This window comes from Rhodnius prolixus, unplaced genomic scaffold (assembly GCF_049639745.1).
Source record: "Rhodnius prolixus isolate KJV_2025 unplaced genomic scaffold, Rpr scaffold_7, whole genome shotgun sequence".
Taxonomy (NCBI): Eukaryota; Metazoa; Arthropoda; class Insecta; order Hemiptera; family Reduviidae; genus Rhodnius; species Rhodnius prolixus.
The window spans coordinates 257,310-284,663 of NW_027411582.1; the positions used below are offsets into that span (position 1 = coordinate 257,310).

The 27,354-nt window shown below is 32.3% G+C and overlaps 1 protein-coding gene across 4 annotated transcripts in view; it reads right to left on the reverse strand.

Annotated features, from left to right (window-relative positions):
- htt (huntingtin) overlaps nt 1-27,354 on the reverse strand; it is a 58,579-nt gene that overhangs the window by 6,015 nt on the left and 25,210 nt on the right. For 2 of the 4 annotated variants that reach the window (XM_074113169.1, XM_074113168.1), the window contains exons 33-55: nt 21,228-21,338; nt 20,997-21,146; nt 20,760-20,913; nt 20,322-20,441; nt 20,013-20,243; nt 18,770-18,992; nt 16,997-17,129; nt 14,928-15,083; nt 14,731-14,857; nt 13,927-14,057; nt 13,695-13,832; nt 13,540-13,610; nt 13,359-13,468; nt 13,074-13,274; nt 10,232-10,357; nt 10,044-10,153; nt 8,400-8,553; nt 8,187-8,328; nt 7,326-7,422; nt 7,084-7,246; nt 3,356-3,516; nt 1,151-1,238; nt 970-1,076 (exon numbers count right to left, since the gene is read on the reverse strand). In XM_074113169.1, coding sequence (XP_073969270.1) covers nt 970-1,076; nt 1,151-1,238; nt 3,356-3,516; nt 7,084-7,246; nt 7,326-7,422; nt 8,187-8,328; nt 8,400-8,553; nt 10,044-10,153; nt 10,232-10,357; nt 13,074-13,274; nt 13,359-13,468; nt 13,540-13,610; nt 13,695-13,832; nt 13,927-14,057; nt 14,731-14,857; nt 14,928-15,083; nt 16,997-17,129; nt 18,770-18,992; nt 20,013-20,243; nt 20,322-20,441; nt 20,760-20,913; nt 20,997-21,146; nt 21,228-21,338 — 3,204 coding nt within the window. The remainder of the gene's footprint in view (nt 1-969; nt 1,077-1,150; nt 1,239-3,355; nt 3,517-7,083; nt 7,247-7,325; nt 7,423-8,186; nt 8,329-8,399; nt 8,554-10,043; nt 10,154-10,231; nt 10,358-13,073; nt 13,275-13,358; nt 13,469-13,539; nt 13,611-13,694; nt 13,833-13,926; nt 14,058-14,730; nt 14,858-14,927; nt 15,084-16,996; nt 17,130-18,769; nt 18,993-20,012; nt 20,244-20,321; nt 20,442-20,759; nt 20,914-20,996; nt 21,147-21,227; nt 21,339-27,354) is intronic. The other 2 variants (XM_074113170.1, XM_074113171.1) reach the window with 2 other exon arrangements.

Here is a 27,354-nt window from a genome sequence, read left to right on the forward strand (position 1 = left end):
GCGCCGGCAAAAAAAAAATAAAATAAAAAAAAATAAAAATAAAAAAAATAAATAAATAAAACAAAGATGTTGAACATAAATCATGTGAATCAAATTAACGAACTTTACCGGAAGCCCGGAAATTCTCGGTTCTCAGAGTGATAATAGGTGATACGTAAATTATGTTTAACTAATTAAGTGCACTTTATTTTTCACTAATTATATCAATGAGTTAATGTTTTAGTTTTCCAATTTTTATTGCTAAAAAATAGTTTCCTTTCTTTTACTACTGGACTAATGTAATTATTTTACTTTCTGTGCTTTGTTGTTACATCTCCCAGCTAAATTATAGGTATATTATTGTAGGTATAATTATAGGTAAATTATACGCCTATAGGTATTTATCTATAAACTTGCAAATAAATAAAATCAGCGAAATGATGAAATGAAAGGACGCATTACCTTTTAAATATCAATAAGATTTATAAATGGATACAAAGTTCCAAAACTGAAATGCCATTTCGCTGAACAGATCACAGTTTTAGATTAGATTCATGTGCCAAATGTGATTATGCATAACACCGGAGACATCTTGGCATAAATTCCAATTTTAAAGGGTGAATTTCGTGAATTGAATAAAATAAAATAAGTTGAGTCACTTTTTTAAAAAAAATGTCTAAATAACATAAATAATTATTGTAGCTGGCTAAAGAGCTTTATGGAACACGGGAGTGTTCTCTCTCTCTTTCCCGCTTGAAGAGTAAAGCATGGCATTCACGTTTAGTAAGAAATTAAATTAGTATTTGTCAAGTCGATTGCTCTTGACACCATGATTAGTAAAATGCAATTTTACTCGACGAAACCTATGGAAATCTAACTGGCCTCCTTCCAAAACAACATTTACAAAACACAAGAAGTAATTTCAAAAAAACGGCTAAAATAAAGTATGTTTCCACAAATCTTTTCAAATAACTGTAGAAAAGTACTTACCAAACACAAGAAATAATTTCAGAAAAAGGGCTGGAAAAAGGATGTTTCTGATCGCCACAAATCTCTTCAAAAGACTGCAGAAAAATTTCTTGTTGATCAGAATTCAGCTAAAAATATTGAAGTAAATTATTATTATTTTTTTAGAGTGATGAGTTACAAACAACAGAAATATGAGATTTACCTGGTTGTAAAAACTGGTGGCCGCAATACACAAAAGTTCTCGATCTTCGAATTCACACTGCCTTATTCGTGATTGAACGTGCGGAAATCTAATCAATACAGTTAAGTAATTTGGGATAATTTATTGTCTCCACATAATAATGCCACAGGCAAGTCCCCCCTGGATGTATAAAATATTTTTTGCACTGTTATGAGGTATGTCAAAACTTATCAAGGTGTCTTGCGATGCAAGGAGTCGAGGGATGTATGGCAAAGTAGTAACTGTATCGGGAGTCAAGCCTTCAAAGCTCCAGGCATTGTTTGGAGTGAGTGTGGTCAATAATGACTAACACAAGCTTATGAGGGCATGAACTTCTATTGAAAACCAGCTGTGTTACCAATTTCTACAAAGATATTATACATATATAGACTCTCTCTTAGGAGCAGACGGATTTTTAGGCTCCAGAAAATGATTATACCTATAAATAAGCAGCTTCTTTCGATTTCTGAGCTTTCACTAGAGAGCATGGATAGTTAGTTACAAGGAATGAAGCGGGATTCTGTCATGTGCAAAAGTTTTCGGTCAAACGTTTTATATGAATGTTTCACATAAAAAATTGGATAAGGAAAAAAACAATTGTTGCAAAACAGTATATATTTATTGTTCTATTAAAATGAACAATTAACAAATAAATAAGTCACAAACTCCATTTTAACCCCATTCAAAAGTATGTCCAAAGTGAAATTATCAATTAGTTTAATTTTTTTTTACTCAAATCTGCACATACACAACGAAATTAATGTCATTTAATTGAATCAAGATGCCGAAGCGCACGTTAACCCGTAAGTTCGTAAAGTCATTATTCACAAAATTAAGACAAATTTTCACGTGAATTTAGCTGAACTGAATTACTTTCCATAGTATGGAATACCATTATCATTATTAAAAATTGTAAAACTAGTGGTACTTTAGAACTGGAAACTGGATCTGGAAGAGTAGAAAAACCACTAAACGGTCGATAAAATTAATAAAAGGTAAGCTGTAGCAGATCCTAGATATCAAGCTCTAGTTATAGCTACAGCACTTGAATTAAGTCGTCAAAATGTTGCATATGTCAGTATAGTAGCCTCTATTGAACTAACGAATTTTGGACAACATGATCGCATGTGTGCTTAAAAAAACACTGATTAGTGCCAAGAATAATAAGGCGGGATGAGATTACAAAAAAGAAATCATTAATATTGGACAGTCAAAAGTGAGAAGAAAAAAGTGATTTTTCAATGAATTTATTTGGAAATTATTGGAAAACATAACTCACAGCCTTCAGGTGTTGGTAATAATTATTGGTATCAAATAACAACTATAAAGTATACAGGAGGCAGCATAATGCTCTGGAGGTTTAGGAAGGTTCTGGTTTTTCTTGGAAAGGTGTTGTTTCACGTGTCAAAACTGAAGACGTTATGGAGTCAGCCGTGTATAGTATAAATATATTTTGTCGGATCACACGCTTTCCTAAATGCGCTGAAGTATGCCTCAAGGACTATTGCATTAATTTTTTGTCCCAAAAAGCTTCGGGTGTTGGATTGGCCAAGTCAGTCGCTTGACTTGTATCCGATGGACGATTTGAAACGAGCTAAAAGTGAGATTAAGTACTAGGTCAAAGCGCAAGAATGAAGAAAGCCTCGTAGATGTGCTCCTTTATACGAGCTTCCAAGGGTATGGCTACAAGGTAATGATTTTCCAGTATTTCTTATAAAGTTTTAAAATCTGTAAGTTGTTAAATGTAAAGTATTGTTTTTGGCTGGTTAATTTTGTACCCGGTTCCTATCACAAAAAACCCTAAATTAGGCTGGCACAAGGGTTAGCGGAATCCCCATTCTCTGCGATTTCTTTAATCAAACTGGGAAGTTTCTAGAGTTGGAACGTTGTTTATCCTCTCTAAAACAATCCCAATTTCTTATTTGAGATACTTTTTTTGGGGGATATCGGGGGAAAACTCAAAAACATTGTTTTACCGGAGTATTGACTGTAAATCTTCTGTCTCATTTAATGATAACTCAATATTACAACTCTTGCATCTGTGTGAAATCACTGTATTTTTCTCATTCAATGTATGCAAAGTTCAAGAGAGCACTAGATTTGCTTGCACTGCTAGTACTCCTTAAATATCTCTCTCTTATCTCTCTTATCGGGGCGGAACCACTGTCATAAATATTAAAAGGATACATAGCTTTTAGCCAAGGGTTGTCAGAAGCGCAGATGAAGAAGCAACACAAGCACCATACGGCACTCACCGTCGGCACATTCTGGGTAAAGTTGTTCAACGAATGTACCACCCAGTCCTGCAAGAGCGGTAGCTGATGTTCGCTGCACGCTTGCGTAAATACCTGCACCACAAACATACAAATGCAAAACAATCACACCATCTTAATTCTAAATTAACTTACTTCAGTATTTATAGATATACTTATTGTCATAACTAATAGGCGGCAGATATTTCAATAACTTTCTGAGTGGCCCGCACGTTTCATTTCATATTTCATGAAAATTAGAAATTAAAGCACTACTTCAATATCCCATTCGTACAATAACTTGCCAAGACAAAAATGTGCAATCTCTCGTCCCTACTGTCATTCCTGACAATCACCAGTTGAATCGCCAGTGATCCCAAGACTTCCTTCATCGATGATGAACATCGATATCCTATAAAGTGCTACTCTAGGTAGTTTCTCTCCACCTCCTTCTTGCACCATTTACATCTTCACTCATAGCAGCTTATTGTATAAATTTATATATACAAATTTATTGCCAAATTTGAAAAAAAATATATATATACATATATAGCAACAGGAAACATTGTTGGTACTTCTTTGAGATCTACCTAGTTGGACAAGTAAAAGTCCTGTGTGAAAGGAAAGTATCACGTTTGCTTGAAAAGAGATATCATCAAATAGATAATAAAAAGGTAGCGTAAAAATATAGATACAGGAGAAAAGTGATTCATCTAGTTGTTCATAAAGAAGTAGCTGGGTTACTCAATTGCAGGTAAAGTTGTAGAAAGATCAAATGAATAGGGGATACCAGTAAACAGGCAAAAATTAAACATACAAAAAAAAAAATAGCCAGCTAATACTTCTTAACCACAAAAACAACAACTACAGAAGCAACGCCCTGGCATTTTTGACATTTTGTGAAAATGCCGTTTTTCCGGCAACTTTTTCTCGAAATCAATTAGATCTGGGGTTTTGCAAAAAATGTAAGGTTATAATTTATATTATTTTACAGTTATAAAGAGCATTTGCCCTATTATTTATCTGCAGGAAAAGAGCAAAAAATTGTCAGTTTTTTTTTTTTCACCGTTACGCTTTTCGTGTACTTCTTGACGATCTATGAGGGTTAACCTTATGGTTCTACAAAGCATTAATATCAACTTTTTATTCCCCATACCCTGCTTAAATCAGCCTAATTATTCTCGATATCCAAATTTTTATTCATTATTAGGTATATAAATTTTTTCAAATCAAGGAACAAAAAAAATATATCTAAAAGGTACAAAAATCTACTGGCAGTTTAGTACTAAGTTTCATTAGTTTTATTTTATTATTTTTACAAAATGTTTAACAAAATAATTTCTATATTATTATTTACTCAAAACGATTCATTATTATTTTGAATAATATACATACACATCAAGTAACCTCCCTCGCACAATCAGCAATGGGTGCGTTCCACTAAGCGAGCACAACGACCACGCTCACGACCGCGATTTTGCCCGTTCCACTTGCTTGCGAGCGTTGCCGTTAGTGATGGGCTATTAGAGCGGACTCGTTCCACTGGAACGAGTCCGATGGTGGAACGAGTTGATTCAAATCCCTATTTTTAAAAAAAGGGATTCCGCCCCGCCCCAAAAAATTGAGGCAAATTAAAATGAAAATAATTAATACTGTAGTTGTTTACACTTAAATAAAACTGACTTGAGGCTACTATGTAGAAGTTCACTGACACATTCCAACTTGTAAGAGGAATCCACACCAAAATACAAAACCTGGCGAGCTTAAATACTGATGCTTGAAGAATAAAATAAGTTCCAAGGTTTTTTTTTAGAATATCAATTCTAAAATAATATTCATTTTATTATTTTGTTAATTTCTAAACAAAAGTAGGGGTCGATCTAAGACAGGGAGTCGAAGGAAAAATGATTTCGTACCCAATATAGCGAACCTTGCAAAGAAACACCAGGCACACCCATCTCATTAATTAAAAAGAAATGCTGTAGTTACTTTACTTATTATTTAATATATTTTATTTTACATAAAGAAAATGCTGTGTGCTTAATCTTTAACTTAGCGGCTGGACGCTCTTTCTCTTATCTTTATTGGCGAAAGTTAAATCGAGTACATGTCATTATGACGATCAAAGTAATACTGAGCTAAAAAATAGTATTACCTAACTGGTTTACTTACTGCTGTATCCCTCCCACTCTATCACCTATTTCACAAACATTCGTCGATTGGAAATAGGTTGTAGTTTAATATTCGTTCCATTTGAAAACAAAAAACATTATAACGCTTTCTCAAGATGTTTTTAATTTTTAAAAATTTGATTTTGTCCATTACTCTTATAAAATACGAAGAATTTCAAATAAAGTATAATATACAAACACAGAATGATCTAGAGTGCAGGTGGAGTCAGTCGTCGTTACCATGGTAATGGAACCGTTTAACGACTCCGGCCCAACACCAGCAATTTCATTGGTTAAATCCACTGGAATTGGTGGAGTTAAATCCGGAGTGATCCTTTTGAAAACCTTAAATTTGAGTTTAAGGTGTTCCTATCTAAGTCTAGTGAGTCGCAAACTAGGTTAAATGTGAGTGTAAGGTGGTCCTATCTAAGTCTAGTAAGTGGTAAACATGGTTAAATGAGAGTGTAAGGTGGTCCTATATAAGTCTAGTGAGAGGTAAACATGGTTAAATGTGAGTGTAAGGTGGTCCTATCTAAGTCTAGTAAGTGGTAAACATGGTTAAATGAGAGTGTAAGGTGGTCCTATGTAAGTCTTGAGAGTCACCAACGTGGTATATATGAGACACCAGCCTGGTAGAATGAAGGTGCCAAGTTTGGAAAAGGTGATAATATTGATAGAGAAGAGGCACCAGCTAGGCGGAATAAAGATGCTTTGGTCCGATTCTGGTTTAACCATTGGCAATGTTTGGTTTTCAAAATTAATTCACTTAAATTTTGATTAAATTAAAAAATTTAATTGTCCAAAGTGATTAAAACTAAATTTAGAATTTAATTCAATCAATTAAAATTCTGATTATTTAATTTTAATTTTAATCTTAATTTTTAGTTAAGATTAAAAATTTTAATTGATTAAATTCCGATTAAATTAAAAGTGAATTTAATTTTAATCAACTAATTTTGGCCGATTAAATTTTTTACTTTTAATCATGATTAAAATTAAATTTCGGTTTAATTCAATTGTTTTTTAATTGATTAAATTTTTGCCCAACTCTGCCTGAAGGTATGTTTTGGTCGTTGTGGTCGCTTAGTGGAACGCACCCTATGTAGGTTTTCTTCCCCTTCTAAAGTACCCCTGATGAAGATATGTAATTTATTTTTCACATACCATAATAATATACATATTAAATTTATATATATATATATATATATATATATACATTCATGAACAACGCAAATACACCCACATACATTTACATAAAAATAAAATCTTCCAATATAACCAGTTATAATATCACCAGTTGTGACTTTTAATTAATTGAAATATTTGCCGGTATGGTGGAACTCATTCACAGTTCTGGTATGCAGTTTACGGTATGAAAAATAATACTATAGTTTATTTCAAGCTGGCGTCGGTCAGTAGATCATACTTGTAGCTGTTTGGCATGCTACTTAAAATTAAATTATTTTATTAACAATGTATACAGAGAGCTAACCTGGAAAACCATTCCAGCCATATCTTTCTTGTGAGGTTGGTTTGGAGACAAGAATTCCCCAATCACTTTAGTTAATATGTCTGAGGCAGAAAAGAAATCTGACAATATGCAGGGTAAAATTTCACAAACAACTTCCACCTCAATCGGATAACCTTTTCTAATCCTGCAACCGACATTACATTTTTTTATCAGAGACGTCTTTTTATTAAAAAAACAACTAAGAACAAAGAAAGAGAACTTACTTATCAAACAGTACAGTTGCTTTTTCCATCATTTCCATGGTTTTAGTAGGATGTTCAGTCTCACCACTTACTTCATCGCAGTTGTTTTCTTGTTTCTCTGCAAATTGAGAAACGAAGGTGAAATAATACTAATTTACCTCGGAAACTCGTAACAATAGCTGATGAGATGTCGTTCAGAAAGTGCCAACTTCAAAGGTATTAAAATTAACATTAACGACGCATTATTCACTAAAATATAGAACAGCTAAAAGTTTGAAAATTAAAAGTAAAATAAATTGTTAAATTTCTTGAAAATATAGAAATTATTAAAGATCAAATCAGAATTTGTAAAAAAGGCTTGCATAACTCAAGATAGTTCTGAGCAAATGTTAAAAAACTTGAAATAAAACGTTTGATAGGAACCACAATCAAAAAGTTCAATTTCAATTCGCTACTGTATCCCTCTATAATATTAAATTAATCAATTTTTGTCTACCATATAAATGCATCTTAAACAATATTTTGTGCTAGCTGAAAAGCAGATAGATGAAAAGAGCATAAGGTAGAGTAAACAGTTTGGATAATCAGTTACAAGCTATAGAATTTTAACTTTCTGTATCAATTATTAGTTTTTGAGTTGTGCTGATCACACAAAAAGACCAATTTTTAAAGACCATTGTTTGTTACTCAAGGGGACCCAAAACATGCAGTGTCTATAAAAAACTAAAAAATCAGCAATAATTTCTTTAACGATGAGTATGTAAAAAAAACTAAAAAAAAAAGCTTGTATCTGATTTGTAGTAGCATGTGGACAACCTGATCCTCCGGATTGTAATCTGCAAAAGCACAATCAATATAAAATATAAAGGTTATTAAACTTGCCTTTATAAATACAAGCTATCAACAGTTGTAAAGCTGGTAGACTGACGAGCGGGTCAGCATGCGAAAATCTATCCGAGGCCAATCTAATTATTTGTTCATTTAGATCGTTATCTTCTCCAATTAAAACGATCCTTTCCAATCCCTAACAATGTTGAAATTCAATAAATAAATTATTAATTGTTTTGGAGAACGAGTCTGTTATATAGATACTACCTGCATGACAGCTAAGTAACTGATTCGACTAGAAGGATACTTCACCAGGTGAGTAATTGTCTTGGTTATAGTGTAATCACTGCCCAATTCAGAAGAGTAACATTCCAACATGTACATGACGAGAGCGATCAGCAACACCACGTCATCGTAATTACTGAAATACCATAATTTCAAATTAACTGATGATGAGTTTGCTGTCGTTCAGTAATGTAGTGCATATAGACTTGGCGCAATACTGCTATTAAACAAGTAAGTTAGAAATTACTGCTAAAGGAACCAGTAAAAATGACCTTTGCAAGTCCACAATGTTATACATCTTTATATGGGAAAGTCAAGCAAGATTAATTAATTCTCTCATTAAAGTGCCGAGCCGGAAGTTGCCTCACAATTAATTCAAGGGTTTAGTTTTCAAATTCAGATTCTCTTTATAAAACACCTAAATTTTTTGAAGCAAAAGCTGCCTCCACGATTAGGGCTTTCCTCGAAACGAAGAGATAATCTAAAATAAAAGCAATGAAGGTGAATGAGACTTGAAGAAATTATTTTCAAATACTAATTTTTTTTCTGGAGTTAAAACTGGGGGTATTTGATACTCCAATTTAGTCGAGAAGGCTCAAATAAATTTTGATTAACAACAAAAACAAAATTGGTAAATTAAAACCAAATTTAATACAGATCACTACATCTAATCTGCTGACGAAAATGTGCTTAATAGATTTCAAAAAGATCATAACAAATCGTTATATTCTTAATAAGAAATTAATTTCTTTTTTGAACAATTTAAATTGAATTTAGACCACATCCCAACAAATTGAAATATACTGAAGTATAAAAAAATTAAAAGATTTAACAATCTCAAATCTGTAACTGTATTACTTGGACAACATATTATGTTAATTACTAACAGTCTCAGACTAATTGCCCTAACGGACACTTATAATAGAAATCTTCTGCATAAAATCGGGTATTATAAGCATACATCCTGCGTAAAATCGTGTATTAGCCTTTACCTACCCTATCTGCAAAAATTAAGAATATCTGGGATATACAAAAAAAAAAAATAGTATGGAGAAATATGGCATTATATCAAAACCTTATGCAACTGTAACACAGTTGCATAGTAGAGCCATTTTACTACAGTTTGTTCTAGTTTATTCGGGATGCCATATTATGATTGTTATGATATAACCAAATACGAATAAGAATAATGTCACTGCAAAGCGGACTCTCGAATACTTTCTTTAAATAGAGGCAAAAGAGATTTAACAAATATACCTCTATGCTGCACTTTCTTATTGCACGAATAAATATTACACACTAAGGAAAGTTAAATTAACAAATAGTGCGCAAGAAATAGTGTATTAAATAAATAATTTGTAACCGATATCTTTTATTATTAACAGTTAAATATAATGAAGCTTAATTTTTCTGCTTTCCACTGTTAAAATTGAATTTTTCATTTATTGTTTATATTGAATTATTGAAGAGGCATTAAATTACATTAAACATTTTTTACGAATTAGTATTTGCTAACAATTCGTGTTTGTAGATCTAATTGTTTTGGTAAAAGTCTACCACCCCTAATGCAAATAAAAATTATCTATCTATACATCTACTTTATGTCTAATGCAAAAGTTTTCTTACTCAATTGTCTCTTGGATAAAATATCTTTTAATGAAGTCCACACTGATCTGCACAACTTTCTGTCGAAATTCATATTGGCTTGATTTTTGCATTTCTAAACTTTCCGATTTCTAGAGCAGAAATAAAGATAAATGATTAGTAGAAGTAAAAAGTCTGGAAATTTTTTCAAAGGAGCAGAAATGATTTACCTTAACATTGAGAACACTTTGTAGGAGGTACAGCAAACTGTGAATACCCGAACTTCTCATGGGGGCAAATGAACTCTTTAGAGCCAACTCAACTAGTTTTATAATTCTGTCGCTCCTTTCGCCTTCCTAAATACATCAAACCTTTAAACTCGTCCTACTTTTCATTAATATTGACAAATGAGGCACAAGAGCCATTCTATTCAAGAGAATAAACTCAGCTATTCAATTTTCAAGGCTAATACTTGATGCTGCTAAATACATTCTCTTTCAGCTAAAGCCAGTGCTCAGAAGAGTAAAAGCAAGTAATTAGAAGAGTCTTAAGGCATTTAGAATATCTTTATTGTTAATATTGGTTCTTGGTGTGGGTCCTGTTCTCCACGACACAGTAGCCGAAAAAGCTTATTGTAATATTTAATATAACATTTACCACACCAGTTTCGACCACATTTTTCTGGATTAAACTATCCTAATCTATCCTACAGTAGTAAGTTCTATCTCTTAAAATTAAACACACTTTCTTCAGACTTTGTTAGACCCTAGAGCAGTTTCTCAACCTATCACGAACCTATACAGGGACGCGAAGGGGGCGTCAAAGGAAAAAAAAAATCAATACTCTTGTAGAAAAGAAAGTTATAAGTCCTGTTTACAGAAACCGATATGAATTATAAAAAAACCCACTGCTTGTAATAGTATTTTATCATGTATGTGAAAATTGGAGTTGTCATCTAGCTTTGAACGAATAAAGAGCTTTTAATTTGCCCTCTAGATTTTTAATTATTTAATATGTTTAAAAGTTTCGGACTGCGGTGAAAATTGGCACAGTAATGATTTGTGTTACTGTGGACTTATACAATAATTTTTTTAAAAATTTATCAAATGGTTTTTGAGTAATTAACATTTATAATTAGTTGAAACAATTTAAAACTTTAAGAAGAAAAAAAAAGGCAACTGTTTAGAGCAAAGTTTATCCCAAGTAAACAAGAGAATTCAGGAGCGCAGCGAGCTTTAACCAAGTACAATAACTGCCCTCCATATTTACAATCTCCAATATACGATGATTTCTGAATTACGACGTTATCAACTGAAATAGTAACGAAGTGGGGGGGGGGGGACTACCTCCATCCTTGTCTCTCTGACATTCCTAGTCTACGTAAGCACATTTGCTGATTTCACCTTCCTTTTTAAAAAATAACAAAATCGTAATAAATTTATACTAAATGTATAAATAAAATAAAATAAATCAATCAATCTTAAAAATTCATAAAAGTATTTCGACAATTTCATAAATCTTTTTGATTTGCACATTTACTATAGCATAATGGGAGTTAAACTTACATCTAACTTTAGAGAAACTAGAAAAACTAGATGTATTGGAAACGAAAATTAATAAAAATCAATGAGAGCTTCATACAAGAAGTAACACAATAATAAAGTGAAGTAGATTTTATTAAAAAAGATTTGGAAGAAAAGAATGTAAGAGAGGAAAAAGTTAGAAGGAAGAATAATATACTGGTGTTCGGCTTAAAAGTTGAAAATTATGCTATTCCTTTGGAACAAGTACTGGGGATTCTAAAATCATTAAATTTAAATTGCAATGATTACAACATAGATATTCTCTCTCTACTAACGAACAAAAGGGTTCAGTGTTGGTGAAATTTAATTAAATTAATCTTAGAAATGAAATACTTAGAAAGACAAGAAATCTAAAAATGTAGAGGAATGGAAACACATATCAATAAAGGAATATCTTCCAAAACAAATACGGAGATAAGAGAAAAGCTGTATCTGTTTGTACAGTCTCTGAAAACAGCCGGTAGCAAAGTATTGATGAAATATGACAAGCGTTTGATGAATGAGAAATTATTTTCTCTGGAGGAAATAAAAAGTCAGGAGAGCAGGAAGGTGAAAAGACAGAGAAGTGAAGAGGAAAAATGGAAGAAATGGAATGAGTCCGGACACCCCAAAGAGGAACAGAAAAGAGGGTAAGGTGCTTAACAGAGCCAGCAGTTTGGACCATTTTCTTGTAAAGTGCAACCTGGGAAATACCGACGAAAAAATACTACTCAAAAAATAATCAAGAAGTAGAAATTACAGGAAAGAGCAGCTTAGAAGAGGAAATAGTTATTTTGTGAGTATTGAAGGAAATCAAGAAGCAGAAAAAATTAGCAGTTGAAAATAGTAATGACTCCTTGGGTTATCTCTAAACAATAATAATATCGGAAAAAATTAATTAAAAAATAGGAAAGCAATTAAATACAATTTAATAATAATAAGGGAAGGGATTAGCTATGAGGTTAGCATACTGGACTCCCACGCGGAGGTCCCGGGTTCGAATCCAGCAGCTGACCCTTAGATTTTCTCTTCCTAGGAGCTTCTTACAGCTCACTGTCCGGTGATGGACAGTGTTGTCTGTAACGAGAGAACACTGTCCGGAGGCCGGCAGTGCACTGGAAAAAGCTCCGGGCGCTAATAACCTCAGCTGTTGATGCGCAAAAAAAAAAAAAATAAATAAAAAAAATAATAAAAAAATAAAATAAATATAAGTAGATAAAATAATAAAGTGCTCAATATTTATCCTCCACAGGAACACCAGTCTTTACTACAAAGCCTAAGCATTTCATGTGTATTCTTGTTCAGGTGTATTAATTGTTCAACAGCTTTGTTCACATTTTCATAAAGTGAAAAATCCATTGTGAAAAGAGGAACTTCCGGTTGAAGAATTTGCTTACAACGCGGAATGTTAGCTTTATACACCTTATCAGAACACAAAAGTTAGGTTAGTATAAAATTTAAAAATAGATCTTTTAATAACGGATTTCATTTTACTACAATCTTTACTTACAAAAATATTGAGAACTGCAGCCGCTTTAGAAACACCTAATATTAGGTACTGATGCATTATTTCATCATGCTGTGGATGATTTTTACTTATTTCTAAAAATGTACTGAGCATCCACTCATAGTGTGCACGCTCAGTAAACATGTCTGACAGGCAAACAATGGATTTCGCCATAGACAGCTGCAAGTTCAAAGTGATTCCACTCTGAAAGCAGAAGAATAATTAGAAATCATGCATTAGTAAAAAGTAATTGATACTAGTTAAATTTATAGATGAGTGAGAACTTACGCTAGGTAAGACCCATTGTCCGAACAAATCCAATACGAACTGTAGGCAGGATCGGATATCTACTTCATGTGAAGGTATGGTGCCGTAATCTAAAAGTTTACATTTATTCTCTAAAAAACCAATAACAATTACTTTAAAACGCATACAAAAATATAGGAATTATTAATGTAACAGGAGTTACCGTAGCCATCTTCTTCAGCAAATCTTAACTGAGTTTGAAGATGAGATACAGATATCTGACCGATTCCAAATCTTTAAAAGAAAAAGGTCACTTCAACAAATATTTTTATAAAAATGGCGATAAGAACACCAATTACGTGAGAAATGGGTACATACTTGAGGGAGCTGGCATCACTGACCCGCTCTAAATTAGGTCTCTTATCGATCCTAATTAAATTAAAATTTTTATCTCCATAAGCCTTCCTCATTTTCCAGCACAATATTTTATTCATTTCCACTAATCTTTTCCAGTTTCTAACAAATATAGGTTTTCATTTTCGTATTTCATGAAACTAGTATAGTCATTAATAAAAGTTTTTCATTTAAAACCACTGAAAAGTATACTCACATAATTCCAAATATTTTATCGCTATTTAACCTGGGAATGTGGAGCAAGGCTTGATTATTCAAATTGTCAGTTTTACGAGCCAAAGTACTGAGAATTAGCCAAGTTATCCCATCTACTGCCAAACTATTCGCCTTCAACAATAAAAAAAAGTACTCTCTCTTAAAAATGTTGGCAAACGGATCTCCTCTATATTATCAAGATTTCTAGAATAGCTAGTTATGAAGGATAGTATTTAAAAAAAAATAAATAAATAATTTGGCAATTTGGACAGAAAATCTAAATTTCAAATCCGTCAAGCAAGAGTTACTTGGGAGATTTTGTTTTAAATATTTATTTGTATTCAAAACGCGAAAAAAAAACACTAAGAGCGTAAAAGTTGGCAAGCAGCGGTTGGAGTCTTTGATTTCGTTCTGCAATTCCAAGCCAGCGACTGCCGACACGAGACAAATTTGTGAAAGGACAATTTTTAGAGTAGCACGCGATTCTGAGTTTGTTAAGTATGCTGAGTTTTTTTTTTTTAATAACGTGTTTCAAGTGAACTGAGAAGAGGTATACTGTATTCTCTTAACTATCTAACTTATTGAGATGTCTTACGATCCTGAAAGCACGAACGCCTAAGTTGCCAAATCAATAGGGCCCCCAATTGTACATGTTTTTATTCTTAGGGGAGAATAGTCCCAGGAGAATAAATTTATTTTCCTTAAGATCATCATGTCTATTTGCTATTGGGAACTCAAACTTGATTCTCTTCTTTTCATAGAGAACGAAATTGCCATGTGAAAAACTAATTATCCATACCATTACCTGCATTATTGCTGTCATTTCTTCCTGGTCAGTGTTATCAATATCCGGATTCGGACTTAAAGAACTTAGCAGAGAAACCCACGTTTCTTCAAATTGATGCCTTCCAGTCCAACCCAAAAGTTTAATCCTGTAATAATCAGAAATAATATTTTTCTTAAGAGATACGTGAGTGTGTCAGATAAAGTGAGTCTGCGAACCTATAAACAATCTGGTTCAGTACATCTGAATCGTGCAACAGAGGCATCGGTATCGGGGCTGGAATCTCTCTATTTAATGGGAACTGCCAAGCCTCCACAGGAATCTTGCTTACCCAATTTATTTTTTCATTTCTGCCTATTGATACAATGACTATCCTAGAAAAAAAAAAAAAAAAATATATATATATATATATATATCGATAACTAGTCTACTCAAAATGTGGCTATTTACAATAGTTACGACAATTATTACAGTCTTCAGGACAAAAGCAAATTTTAGTCTTTAGTTTCTTTATTTTGTGAACTTGTAGTTACATTAAATACTGTTCTTAAAACGTTTCGAATCACTCTATGTCAGGGGTTTCAAACTTAATTAAACCACAGGCCACTTGGTGCAACAGGCAAGATTTTATGCGGGGCACAACATATTTACAAATTTTTCCTTGTTTTCTAATATCTGGATTCAGAGGCTGACAACAGACAATCTTCATTAAGGCAGATAGATGTTTATCCAGTCAATCTTGATCATTATGGCGTTTTATTTAATTTCATAGACGGAAATAGTTGCTCACACTAAACGTACTCCAAAAATAACATAAAATTTGTACAGCAAACATTTATGGATATTTTTCACCTAAATAAGAATATATTTTGAGAATTCCAACTCCGTCTTTTAAAACCGAATCATTCTGGAATTCCAATAAGAGTGGCAGATATGGCTTCCAAACGTCTCTGGAACTAAGTCAGCGCGTTTATAGAAGACCACAGGAAAGGCCCTGGGCCACGTGTACACTCGTCTTCAGTAGTTAACGGAAACTGAGAATTGTGTGTACGATATTGCCTCGATCTCCCCTAAGCGCTATTTCCTCCATAAAAACTTTTTCTATTTTCATTTTATATCAGAAAATCGTGGGCCACAAGAAATTACCTCGGGGGCAGCCAGTTTGACTGACACCTCTGCTCTATGTCAATCTTCTAACAAAGAATTATCATCAGAATCATCTAAAAAAATATTCTCATGTATTACAGGACGGACCCTTATATGTAATTTCTAAAATTATCGTTCTTTTATGGACATCTGGAATTCAACTAACAATCATTTCCATATTTACCCTTTGATTAAAACGTACAATAGTCCGACAAAAACACATGAAAACCAGTATGACTTTTTAAAACTTTCCATTCTTAATAAAACACACCCAATTTTAAAAAGTTATAAAAAAAATAGGTCAAAAGTTATAAAAGGTCAAAATGAAGTTTGAAGTTTGTTTGGAGGCTAAAAGATTTTTAGTTATCCTGATATTAAGAAAAGTTCGACATGTTGAAAATAAATTATACATTTTTGAACAAACTAAGGCAAAACATGGCTTAAGCTAACGCAGAAGCTTTTTCAAGCTTGTTGAATAAAAAGGAAGATTTTTGATTGCATGCTTAATCCTGCACTCTTGTTTTTTATTTCTAACAGATTCCGTATTTTTGCCCATTTGCAGGGATATTTAACTAAAACGGAATATCGATTGCCTCTTCCGGGGATAAATACTTATTATTTGCGCTAAAAACACGGGTGAAATCGTCCCAGATGGTGCATGGCTGCCATATTTACTCTACAAAGCCAAATTTGTCTCTTATGAAAACAAAATTTTCTTTTCTCTTTAATATAGCAGCTTTTGTTTTAATAATCATAATCATCATGAATTTATCTTCATAAAGTCTTGTTTACCAATCGGGATCCGTTTTGAGAAGTAAAAATATAAAAAAAAGTCCATTAGGAATTGCTAATTTCAAAGCTGGGAACTTAACTTTCTCTCTACCACCTTTCAAACCTCTAACAAATCCACATTAAAACTGGGAAATTTTATTAACTTTTGTTTTGCAGTACTTACGGGAAAAGAACCAGCTCTGAGAAAGAAAATGCCTACTAATGCAGATTGGATTCGCTGCTCTTAATTTTAAACGGTTGGATCTAGTAAATTATTTATTAAAATTTACGCCAAAGAAAAGCAGCATCTGAATTACCCACGATATGATGCTCTTATTTACGTCATCAAAAAGCAATAAAGTCTAGTTACCTCATGCTTTCGTAAATATTCTGTGGCATTTCTAAATCTTGCATTGACTGATTTTCAATCCAATGAATCAATGAGGCCATTCTCAAGGCGGTATTTATCCAGGAATTAGCTGAATCCAACTTATCCTTTGGATCTGAAAATAATGAAATAAAGCATTGTTTAAAAAATACTATTTTTTTTTTTAATTATTGCGAACAAAATTTCAATAAACAAAGAAATGATAGCTGCGCCTTCAAAAGATAATTTAATTTATATGACACACCTTGCTCCGTTGAAATGTTGGCTAAGCGAGGCAGCCACGTTTACATATTTAGATAATTTTGGACAAATACTTCCAGGTAACAAATTTTAGTTCATCCCAGAATATTAAAGATATAATGCTCAATTTGTCCATGACTATATTTCTAGTTGGTTATCGCTAAAAGTGATTACCCCTAAATAATCCCACAAATCGACTCTTTTAAAATCATAGAACTGTCAACTTAGAAGAAAGATGTACCGACAATAGACGGTATGGGGAGGTCCCAGGATCGAGTCGAACATATATTTGTACTTCTCTTTCTCTTTTGCCTATGTAATGCTTCTTTTAGTATTCTTCAGTTGCATTCAAGATTCATGTTGTTACACCATTTAAAATGAAAAAAATATTTTGCTAAGTTCTCATTGGTTGCTTTACTTCTGAACATTCTTAATTATTATGAGTACTTCTAATATTAATTAAAAATCTTACGCACATTTTGCAGCTTAAGTGAATTACAGATTGAAATTAAGAATTAAGAAAATAAATAATAAAAAGTGTCTTCCTACTAAAAAGTAAAAAAGTTAAAATTTATAGCCCACACCTTTCATTTTTTCTGTTTCATGTTTCATATTATTTTTTCTGTGTTACTGTCGACAGAAAAGCTACTGATTTCTTGCAGATTTGATTTTGAGTTTTCTCCGTTATTGAGTTAGTTCTGAAGAGAGGGGGTAGGGGTGGTGGTAAGGTATTCTTTGTTATTTTTGAGTTATGTCCGCTCCTGTTTATTGTGTACAATAAGGAGGGTTAAAAATGTTAAAATTCCGAGTTTGAAGAAATGGAAGTTCGTCTTCAATTAATGGGTTATTCACTTTTGAGAGGTTTTCGAAAATAGCTCTGACAGCAAGTAAACTTCGTTAGCACGCTCACATGTTTTTAAGATTTTACAAACTGTATAATTTTGGTAATAATGGACGTTTGGTGGTAAGCAGGAAGAATGGAAGTGACTTGCGGTAGCCTAATCAGTCTCCTAGGGAGCTTTAGAGGGATGCAAGATGAATAGTCAGGAATGGTTGGAGAAGCGCGAGTATGTCCAAGAATTCGAGCAAGTAAAGCGCACTATATGGAATTTGAAATATTCTGTAGGCGTGTTGTATGTGAAGCAGAAGTTGAGGCCCTTGTGATAGGTACATCTCAGGACTAGATGGCAGGTAACAGCCTGGAATGTCTGAACCGTCCGTAAGTTTGCAGTTTATTTGTCTGCATTTTCAAGAAAAGGCCGCTCTTGAAAAAATTGTATGTATTTTCGAAAAGGTATAATTAAATATCATAGCTCTTACTCTTTAGGGCTAAGCCGGCCCTTTTTTATGGTGAAAAAAGTAAAGAAGCATTAAAAACTTTATAAAATCAATGCTTTTTCAGAAAAGGTTGAAAATAGAATCATGTTGTACTTCTTTCTACACATAGATGAGAATCCTCCAACAAAAATTACCATTTCAAACTGGTGTAAAATAATAAATAAATAAAATAGTTACCTGAAATCACTTTAATTTGTTTGATATAAATATGCTTGGCAGTAAGCGAAGTGAACAAATTGAACAGGCAGTCACAAACAGAAGCAATTTGGTCCAAAGAGAGTAATGAAGACAAGACGTCAAAGCTGAAAACTGCGGCTGTACATTCCAGTAAGGTTAATGTAGTGCTCGGCCAGCGAGTGGCGATATTCAGTTCACTTGTGCAGAGAAGCCAATTAATTAACTGCACACATTTATATTCATAAATAATCGCATGTATATTTAGATATATCTAAATAAAGACCAGAAACAAAAAACTTAGTCTAAATGAAAGCAAAGATGTACTTCTGCTATCCAAGATCAAAATTTCAACTATCAACTATAACACAAACGATTTATTTAAAAAATATTAGAAAATTGAACTTTTGTGCTTAATAATATAGCACTAAAGAAATGGCTCAAATTTATTCAAGTTGCAGTCATCTTAAAGTGTTCTTTAGAGTTTTAGAAGTGTCATTAAAGGATAGAATGCTGGGTAAAAATAAAACTATAAATTTGCAAGGAAGCTGTCCATGTAGAAACCTTAAGTATTTCCTGTTGGAGTAGGAACAAGATAAAAATTATTCATCACTATCACCATTACTGATTTAATTTAGACCTGGAAATGCATCAACTTATGACCATCCTGAAGTTATTTTTTTAAACACTTGACTCTTACAGAACATTTAGCAACTGGAATTGAAAAGAGCGTTTATGGAAGCGATACCTCAGCATCTAGTTTCGAGGCATAGCACTAGAAAAGTAGATTTTGAAAGATTAAGTGGGCAATGTAGATTAGACATATTAAGGTCATTCGTTATTAGAGAACACCCTTAGAAAATTGTAAGATCATCCACGTGACAGAAGGTCAAGTGGTAAGCCAAAATAAGGTACCTGCAGGATGGTGGAACATTAAATAAGTTTTACAGTAATAAATTAAATTTAATGAGTTTTTGACTCATAATTATAAAAGAAAACGTCCATCCACACTTGGGGAGGTACAGAACGACTGCAAGCAGCGGAGGACATTTGGAAATAAACAGAATTTTTTCCATTTTCGTAGAGGTTCGACATGATGAAGTAACAGTTGCCTCTAAATGAAATTAGCAGTTTAACAAAATATCGTATGAGCGGGTCTTGTAATGCATTTCGTTTAAACAGCCAGTGATATGATTCATTAAACAACAATGACGTTATGCCCCAATTCATTTTCTAGGGAAAATACCTCGGCGCAAAGAAGACCAAATCTTGTAACATTTAGCCAATATTTCTTGGGTAAAACGTTTGCCATGCTTTCATTAACGTTCAATACATTATTGAAAGATATTAAAAAATTTGTCAGACCATTCACCAACGGCAATACAATTTCTTTAAAATCAAACTGAACGAAGATATTGTGCAAATTGATTGAATACATCTTATCCTTTGCTTCCCCATCTAAATAAAGAGTATAGGCCTGCAAAAACATAAATTTAAATGAAAGTAGTTCAGAACAGTTAATTTTTCAGAAACGCTGTAATATGCGAAAATTTACCTGATATCTTTGAGGCAAACATTCACAAACTGAAGTGATCCTACTTAGTAAAACATGTCTGGCACTTGTAAACAGAGGAACAAGATTCTCAAAAAAATTATCTTTGATGATGGCTTTTTTCTGAAATTAAAAGATGAATTAACGGAGAATTAGTCAAGGAAACAGGCTTCTGCTTTGCCTAATTTGCCAAGAAGAAATTGGAAAGAAGAAGAAGAAATATAGTAGTCACCACGGATTGCCATCTTCGAATAAAAACTATTACTTTTTATAGCCATCTTAATGATAGTTGATTAATGTTCCTCACTCTTTACAATAAATATGATCAATATAGAGATAACTAAAATTGATTTCGCTAGAAGTGTCACGCTGTTAAGGTTGATTTTTTTTTTCTAAGTGAACATTATGTTTTATCTGGGAAAATGATTGGTTAATGATTACCTTCAAGGAAAGATGTGCACCTAATGCAAAACAATGTTGCAGAATCGCTATATCAAAACTGTCCGATGATACAATCAACTGTAAATCATCTGTGTCCAATTTACTTAACAGTCGAGCACATTTTCTACCATTTGTATTCATAGTTTTGCTACATCTAAAAAGATTGAAAGATGAAAGTATAAAATATAATTTAAATTACCAGAAGAAAATTGAATAATAAATTAAATAAGAACTTACTTTTCTTTAATTTGGTTCAACAGCCATGATTTGTCGACTCTTACGGATCTAATACTTCCGGCGTCCACAGCTTGATTACAATCAAACTGGCGCTCTAATTCGTAATACTGCTCTCCTAATTTATCCAACAAACTGAGCAAACCTAATTGCCTTTAATTTAAAATTCTCATTATCATAAATAATTAAATTTCTTAATTATTCACTGCCCAATATGAAAAACGAAAGAATCACCTTTTCAAATGTTTGTGATTTTTAATCTTTTCCACTAATACGGCGAATTCACCAGGCGACAACTGAGCCAGCACGTTCTGCTTGTCCAAGGTCATCATGAACTCAATTGTTCTGAAATAAAAACGTTAGTTAAGGATAATTTTAGAACAGAAATTTGTGTTCTACTGTACTGCCGCCAACACCTCCATCCACCTGGACTGATGATGAACTAACAATGTGTTCAAGAAGTAGTTTCACCTTTCCCATCTCAAAAAAAGTGCTTAAAACACTCACACGACCATTACCTTATTACAATTCTCAAGTTCATAACTAAATATTTTCTTAAACTATGAATTTCAAAAAGATTTACATTCTACTAACGTATCCACATCCAGAGTTGGGCACTGATTAAAAAAATAATTAAATTCTAAATTTAATTGATTAAATTTATTTTTAATTTTAATCAGAATTTAATCAGCGAATTTAATCGTAATTTTAATCATATGACAATTATTTAATCAATTAAATTTCAGATTTAATCGTTAATCAAACTAATTTAATCAAACTGTAAGGGTAGTGAAACCCCAACACTCATCCACTCTAGCGTAGGGGTAGTGAAACCCCACCACTCACCCACTCTAGCCAGAGAGAAAGAGACAGCCCCCTCGGCACACAGAGAAGGGAGGCTCGGCGAATGTATATAAGAACGAGAGGAAAGTCAAAAAGGAGATTCTGAGATTCTGTGATTCGAGATTCTGATATTCTGTTCAAAGTCTTACACTTGAGTTGTACACATCGTTTAGCCACGTCAGTCAGTCTGTTCTGTTCTTGTAGTGTAAAGTATACAGTCCTTGGCAGTCAGTCATATAAATATACAAAGTCTTATACCGATACTAAAAGTGTTATTTATCCATCAACAGCTACAACCAACATCTCCTCAAATACCATTACAAAACTAAAAATATTATGATTAAATCTGAAAATTAAATTGAACTTTAATTTTAATCACCGAATTAGTTCAATTTCAATCGATAATCAAACTAATTTAATCATCCACTTTTATGGCTTTTCAACCAATGGTTCGAACCACGTTTTGGCGAGGCCCTTTTTCTAAGCGTCTTCAATAAATACTTTTCGGTTAATTTTTGTAGACTTGGACTTATTCACGAGTCTCTAGACCAGTGGTTCTTAACCGGTGTTCCGCGAATATGGTCCAAGTGTTCCGCGAAATTTCAATTTTAAATGTATTGAAATTTAGAAACTTAGGAAAGATACGAAAACAAAAAATTGTTCCTTCTTTTTTATTTGAATTTAATTTTAAGTTCTTGCTAAATACCGAATTTCAAATTATTTAATGTTAGTGTCCGCGAGAAAACTATATACATATAATTGAGTTCCGCGTCTATGAAAAGGTTAAGAACCACTGATATAAAGGGTTGAAAATGTTTTGGATCATGAAATTCTGTAAAATTATGGCCGTTCTATATCTCCTACTGTGAACCACGTATTGATATGGAATTTTGTTCTCTTGTACACATTGTTTTTCTCAATTATAACTATAGTTATTATGTGCACAGATCTATAAATGTAGAAGATATAAAGGGTTGAAAATGTTTTGGATCATGAAATTCTGTAAAATTGTGGCCGTTCTATATCTCCCACTGCGAACCACGTATTGATATGGAATTTTGTTCTCTTATATACTTTGTTTTTCTCAATTATAAACTATAGTCATTTTGCGCACAGATCTAAAAAAGTAGAAGATATAAAGGGTTGAAAATTTTTTGGGTCATGAAATTCTGTAAAATTATGGCCGTTCTATATCTCCCACTGTGAACCACGTATTGATATGGAATTTTGTTCTCTTGTACACATTGTTTTTCTCAATTATAAACTATAGTTATTATGTGCACAGATCTATAAATGTAGAAGATATAAAGGGTTGAAAATTTTTTGGGTCATGAAATTCTGTAAAATTATGGCCGTTCTATATCTCCCACTGTGAACCACGTATTGATATGGAATTTTGTTCTCTTGTACACTTTGTTTTTCTCAATTATAAACTATAGTTATTTTGTGGACATATCTAAAAAAGTAGAAGATATAAAGGGTTGAAAATTTTGTGGGTCATGAAATTCTTTAAAATTGTGGCCGTTCTATATCTCCCACTGTGAACCACGTATTGATATGGAATTTTGTTCTCTTGTACACATTGTTTTTCTCAATTATAACTATAGTTATTATGTGCACAGATCTATAAATGTAGAAGATATAAAGGGTTGAAAATGTTTTGGATCATGAAATTCTGTAAAATTGTGGCCGTTCTATATCTCCCACTGCGAACCACGTATTGATATGGAATTTTGTTCTCTTATATACTTTGTTTTTCTCAATTATAAACTATAGTCATTTTGCGCCCAGATCTAAAAAAGTAGAAGATATAAAGGGTTGAAAATTTTTTGGGTCATGAAATTCTGTAAAATTATGGCCGTTCTATATCTCCCACTGTGAACCACGTATTGATATGGAATTTTGTTCTCTTGTACACATTGTTTTTCTCAATTATAAACTATAGTTATTATGTGCACAGATCTATAAATGTAGAAGATATAAAGGGTTGAAAATTTTTTGGGTCATGAAATTCTGTAAAATTATGGCCGTTCTATATCTCCCACTGTGAACCACGTATTGATATGGAATTTTGTTCTCTTGTACACTTTGTTTTTCTCAATTATAAACTATAGTTATTTTGTGGACATATCTAAAAAAGTAGAAGATATAAAGGGTTGAAAATTTTGTGGGTCATGAAATTCTTTAAAATTGTAGCCGTTCTATATCTCCCACTGTGAACCACGTATTGATATGGAATTTTGTTCTCTTGTACACATTGTTTTTCTCAATTATAAGTATAGTTATTATGTGCACAGATCTATAAATGTAGAAGATATAAAGGGTTGAAAATGTTTTGGATCATGAAATTCTGTAAAATTGTGGCCGTTCTATATCTCCCACTGCGAACCACGTATTGATATGGAATTTTGTTCTCTTATATACTTTGTTTTTCTCAATTATAAACTATAGTCATTTTGCGCACAGATCTAAAAAAGTAGAAGATATAAAGGGTTGAAAATTTTTTGGGTCATGAAATTCTGTAAAATTATGGCCGTTCTATATCTCCCACTGTGAACCACGTATTGATATGGAATTTTGTTCTCTTGTACACATTGTTTTTCTCAATTATAAACTATAGTTATTATGTGCACAGATCTATAAATGTAGAAGATATAAAGGGTTGAAAATTTTTTGGGTCATGAAATTCTGTAAAATTATGGCCGTTCTATATCTCCCACTGTGAACCACGTATTGATATGGAATTTTGTTCTCTTGTACACTTTGTTTTTCTCAATTATAAACTATAGTTATTTTGTGGACATATCTAAAAAAGTAGAAGATATAAAGGGTTGAAAATTTTGTGGGTCATGAAATTCTTTAAAATTGTGGCCGTTCTATATCTCCCACTGTGAACCACGTATTGATATGGAATTTTGTTCTCTTGTACACATTGTTTTTCTCAATTATAACTATAGTTATTATGTGCACAGATCTATAAATGTAGAAGATATAAAGGGTTAAAAATGTTTTGGATCATGAAATTCTGTAAAATTGTGGCCGTTCTATATCTCCCACTGCGAACCACCTATTGATATGGAATTTTGTTCTCTTATATACTTTGTTTTTCTCAATTATAAACTATAGTCATTTTGCGCACAGATCTAAAAAAGTAGAAGATATAAAGGGTTGAAAATTTATTGGGTCATGAAATTCTGTAAAATTATGGCCGTTCTATATCTCCCACTGTGAACCACGTAATGATATGGAATTTTGTTCTCTTGTACACATTGTTTTTCTCAATTATAAACTATAGTTATTATGTGCACAGATCTATAAATGTAGAAGATATAAAGGGTTGAAAATTTTTTGGGTCATGAAATTCTGTAAAATTATGGCCGTTCTATATCTCCCACTGTGAACCACGTATTGATATGGAATTTTGTTCTCTTGTACACTTTGTTTTTCTCAATTATAAACTATAGTTATTTTGTGGACATATCTAAAAAAGTAGAAGATATAAAGGGTTGAAAATTTTGTGGGTCATGAAATTCTTTAAAATTGTGGCCGTTCTATATCTCCCACTGTGAACCACGTATTCGTATGGAACTTTGTTCTCTTGTACACTTTGTTTTTTTCAATTATAAACTATAGTTATTTTGTGCACAGATCTATAAATGTAGAAGATATAAAGGGTTGAAAATTTTTTGGGTTATGAAATTCTGTAAAATTGTGGTCGTTCTATATCTCCCACTGTGAACCACGTATTCGTATGGAACTTTGCTCTCTTGTACACTTTGTTTTTTTCAATTATAATCTATAGTTATTATGTGCACAGATCTATAAATGTAGAAGATATAAAGGGTTGAAAATTTTTTGGGTCATGAAATTCTGTAAAATTATGGCCGTTCTATATCTCCCACTGTGAACCACGTATTGATATGGAATTTTGTTCTCTTGTACACTTTGTTTTTCTCAATTATAAACTATAGTTATTTTGTGGACATATCTAAAAAAGTAGAAGATATAAAGGGTTGAAAATTTTTTGGGTTATGAAATTCTGTAAAATTGTGGTCGTTCTATATCTCCCACTGTGAACCACGTATTCGTATGGAACTTTGCTCTCTTGTACACTTTGTTTTTTTCAATTATAATCTATAGTTATTTTGTGCACAGATCTAAAACGGTAGAAGATATAAAGGGTTGAAAGTTTTGTAAGTCATGAAATTCTGTAAAATTGTGGCCGTTCTATATCTCCCACTGCGAACCACGTATTGATATGGAATTTTGTTCACTTATATACTTTGTTTTTCTCAATTATAAACTATAGTTATTTCGTGCACAGATCTATAAATATAGAAGATATAAAGGGTTGAAAATTTTTTGGGTCATGAAATTCTGTAAAATTATGGCCGTTCTATATCTCCCACTGTGAACCACGTATTCGTATGAAATTTTATTCTTTTGTACACTGTGTTTTTCTCAATTATAAACTATAGTTATTTTGTGGACATATCTAAAAAAGTAGAAGATATAAAGAGTTGAAAATTTTGTGGGTCATGTAATTCTGTAAAATTATGGCCGTTCTATATCTCCCACTGCGAACCACGTATTGATATGGAATTTTGTTCTCTTATATACTTTGTTTTTCTCAATTATAAACTATAGTCATTTTGCGCACAGATCTAAAAAAGTAGAAGATATAAAGGGTTGAAAATTTTTTGGGTCATGAAATTCTGTAAAATTATGGCCGTTCTATATCTCCCACTGTGAACCACGTATTGATATGGAATTTTGTTCTCTTGTACACATTGTTTTTCTCAATTATAAACTATAGTTATTATGTGCACAGATCTATAAATGTAGAAGATATAAAGGGTTGAAAATTTTTTGGGTCATGAAATTCTGTAAAATTATGGCCGTTCTATATCTCCCACTGTGAACCACGTATTCGTATGAAATTTTATTCTTTTGTACACTGTGTTTTTCTCAATTATAAACTATAGTTATTTTGTGGACATATCTAAAAAAGTAGAAGATATAAAGAGTTGAAAATTTTGTGGGTCATGTAATTCTGTAAAATTATGGCCGTTCTATATCTCCACTGTGAACCACGTATTGATATGGAATTTTGTTCTCTTGTACACTTTTTTTTTCTCAATTATAAACTATAGTTATTTTGTACACAAATTTAAAAAGGTAGAAGAAATAAAGGGTTGAATATTTTGTGGGTCATGTAATTCTGTAAAATTATGGCCGTTCTATATCTCCACTGTGAACCACGTATTGATATGGAATTTTGTTCTCTTGTACACTTTTTTTTTCTCAATTATAAACTATAGTTATTTTGTACACAAATTTAAAAAGGTAGAAGAAATAAAGGGTTGAATATTTTTTGGGTCATGAAATTCTTTAAAATTGTGGCCGTTCTATATCTCCCTCTGTGAACCACGTATTGATATGGAATTTTGTACTGTTGTACACTTTGTTTTTCTCAATTATAAACTATAGTTATTTTGTGGACATATCTAAAAAAGTA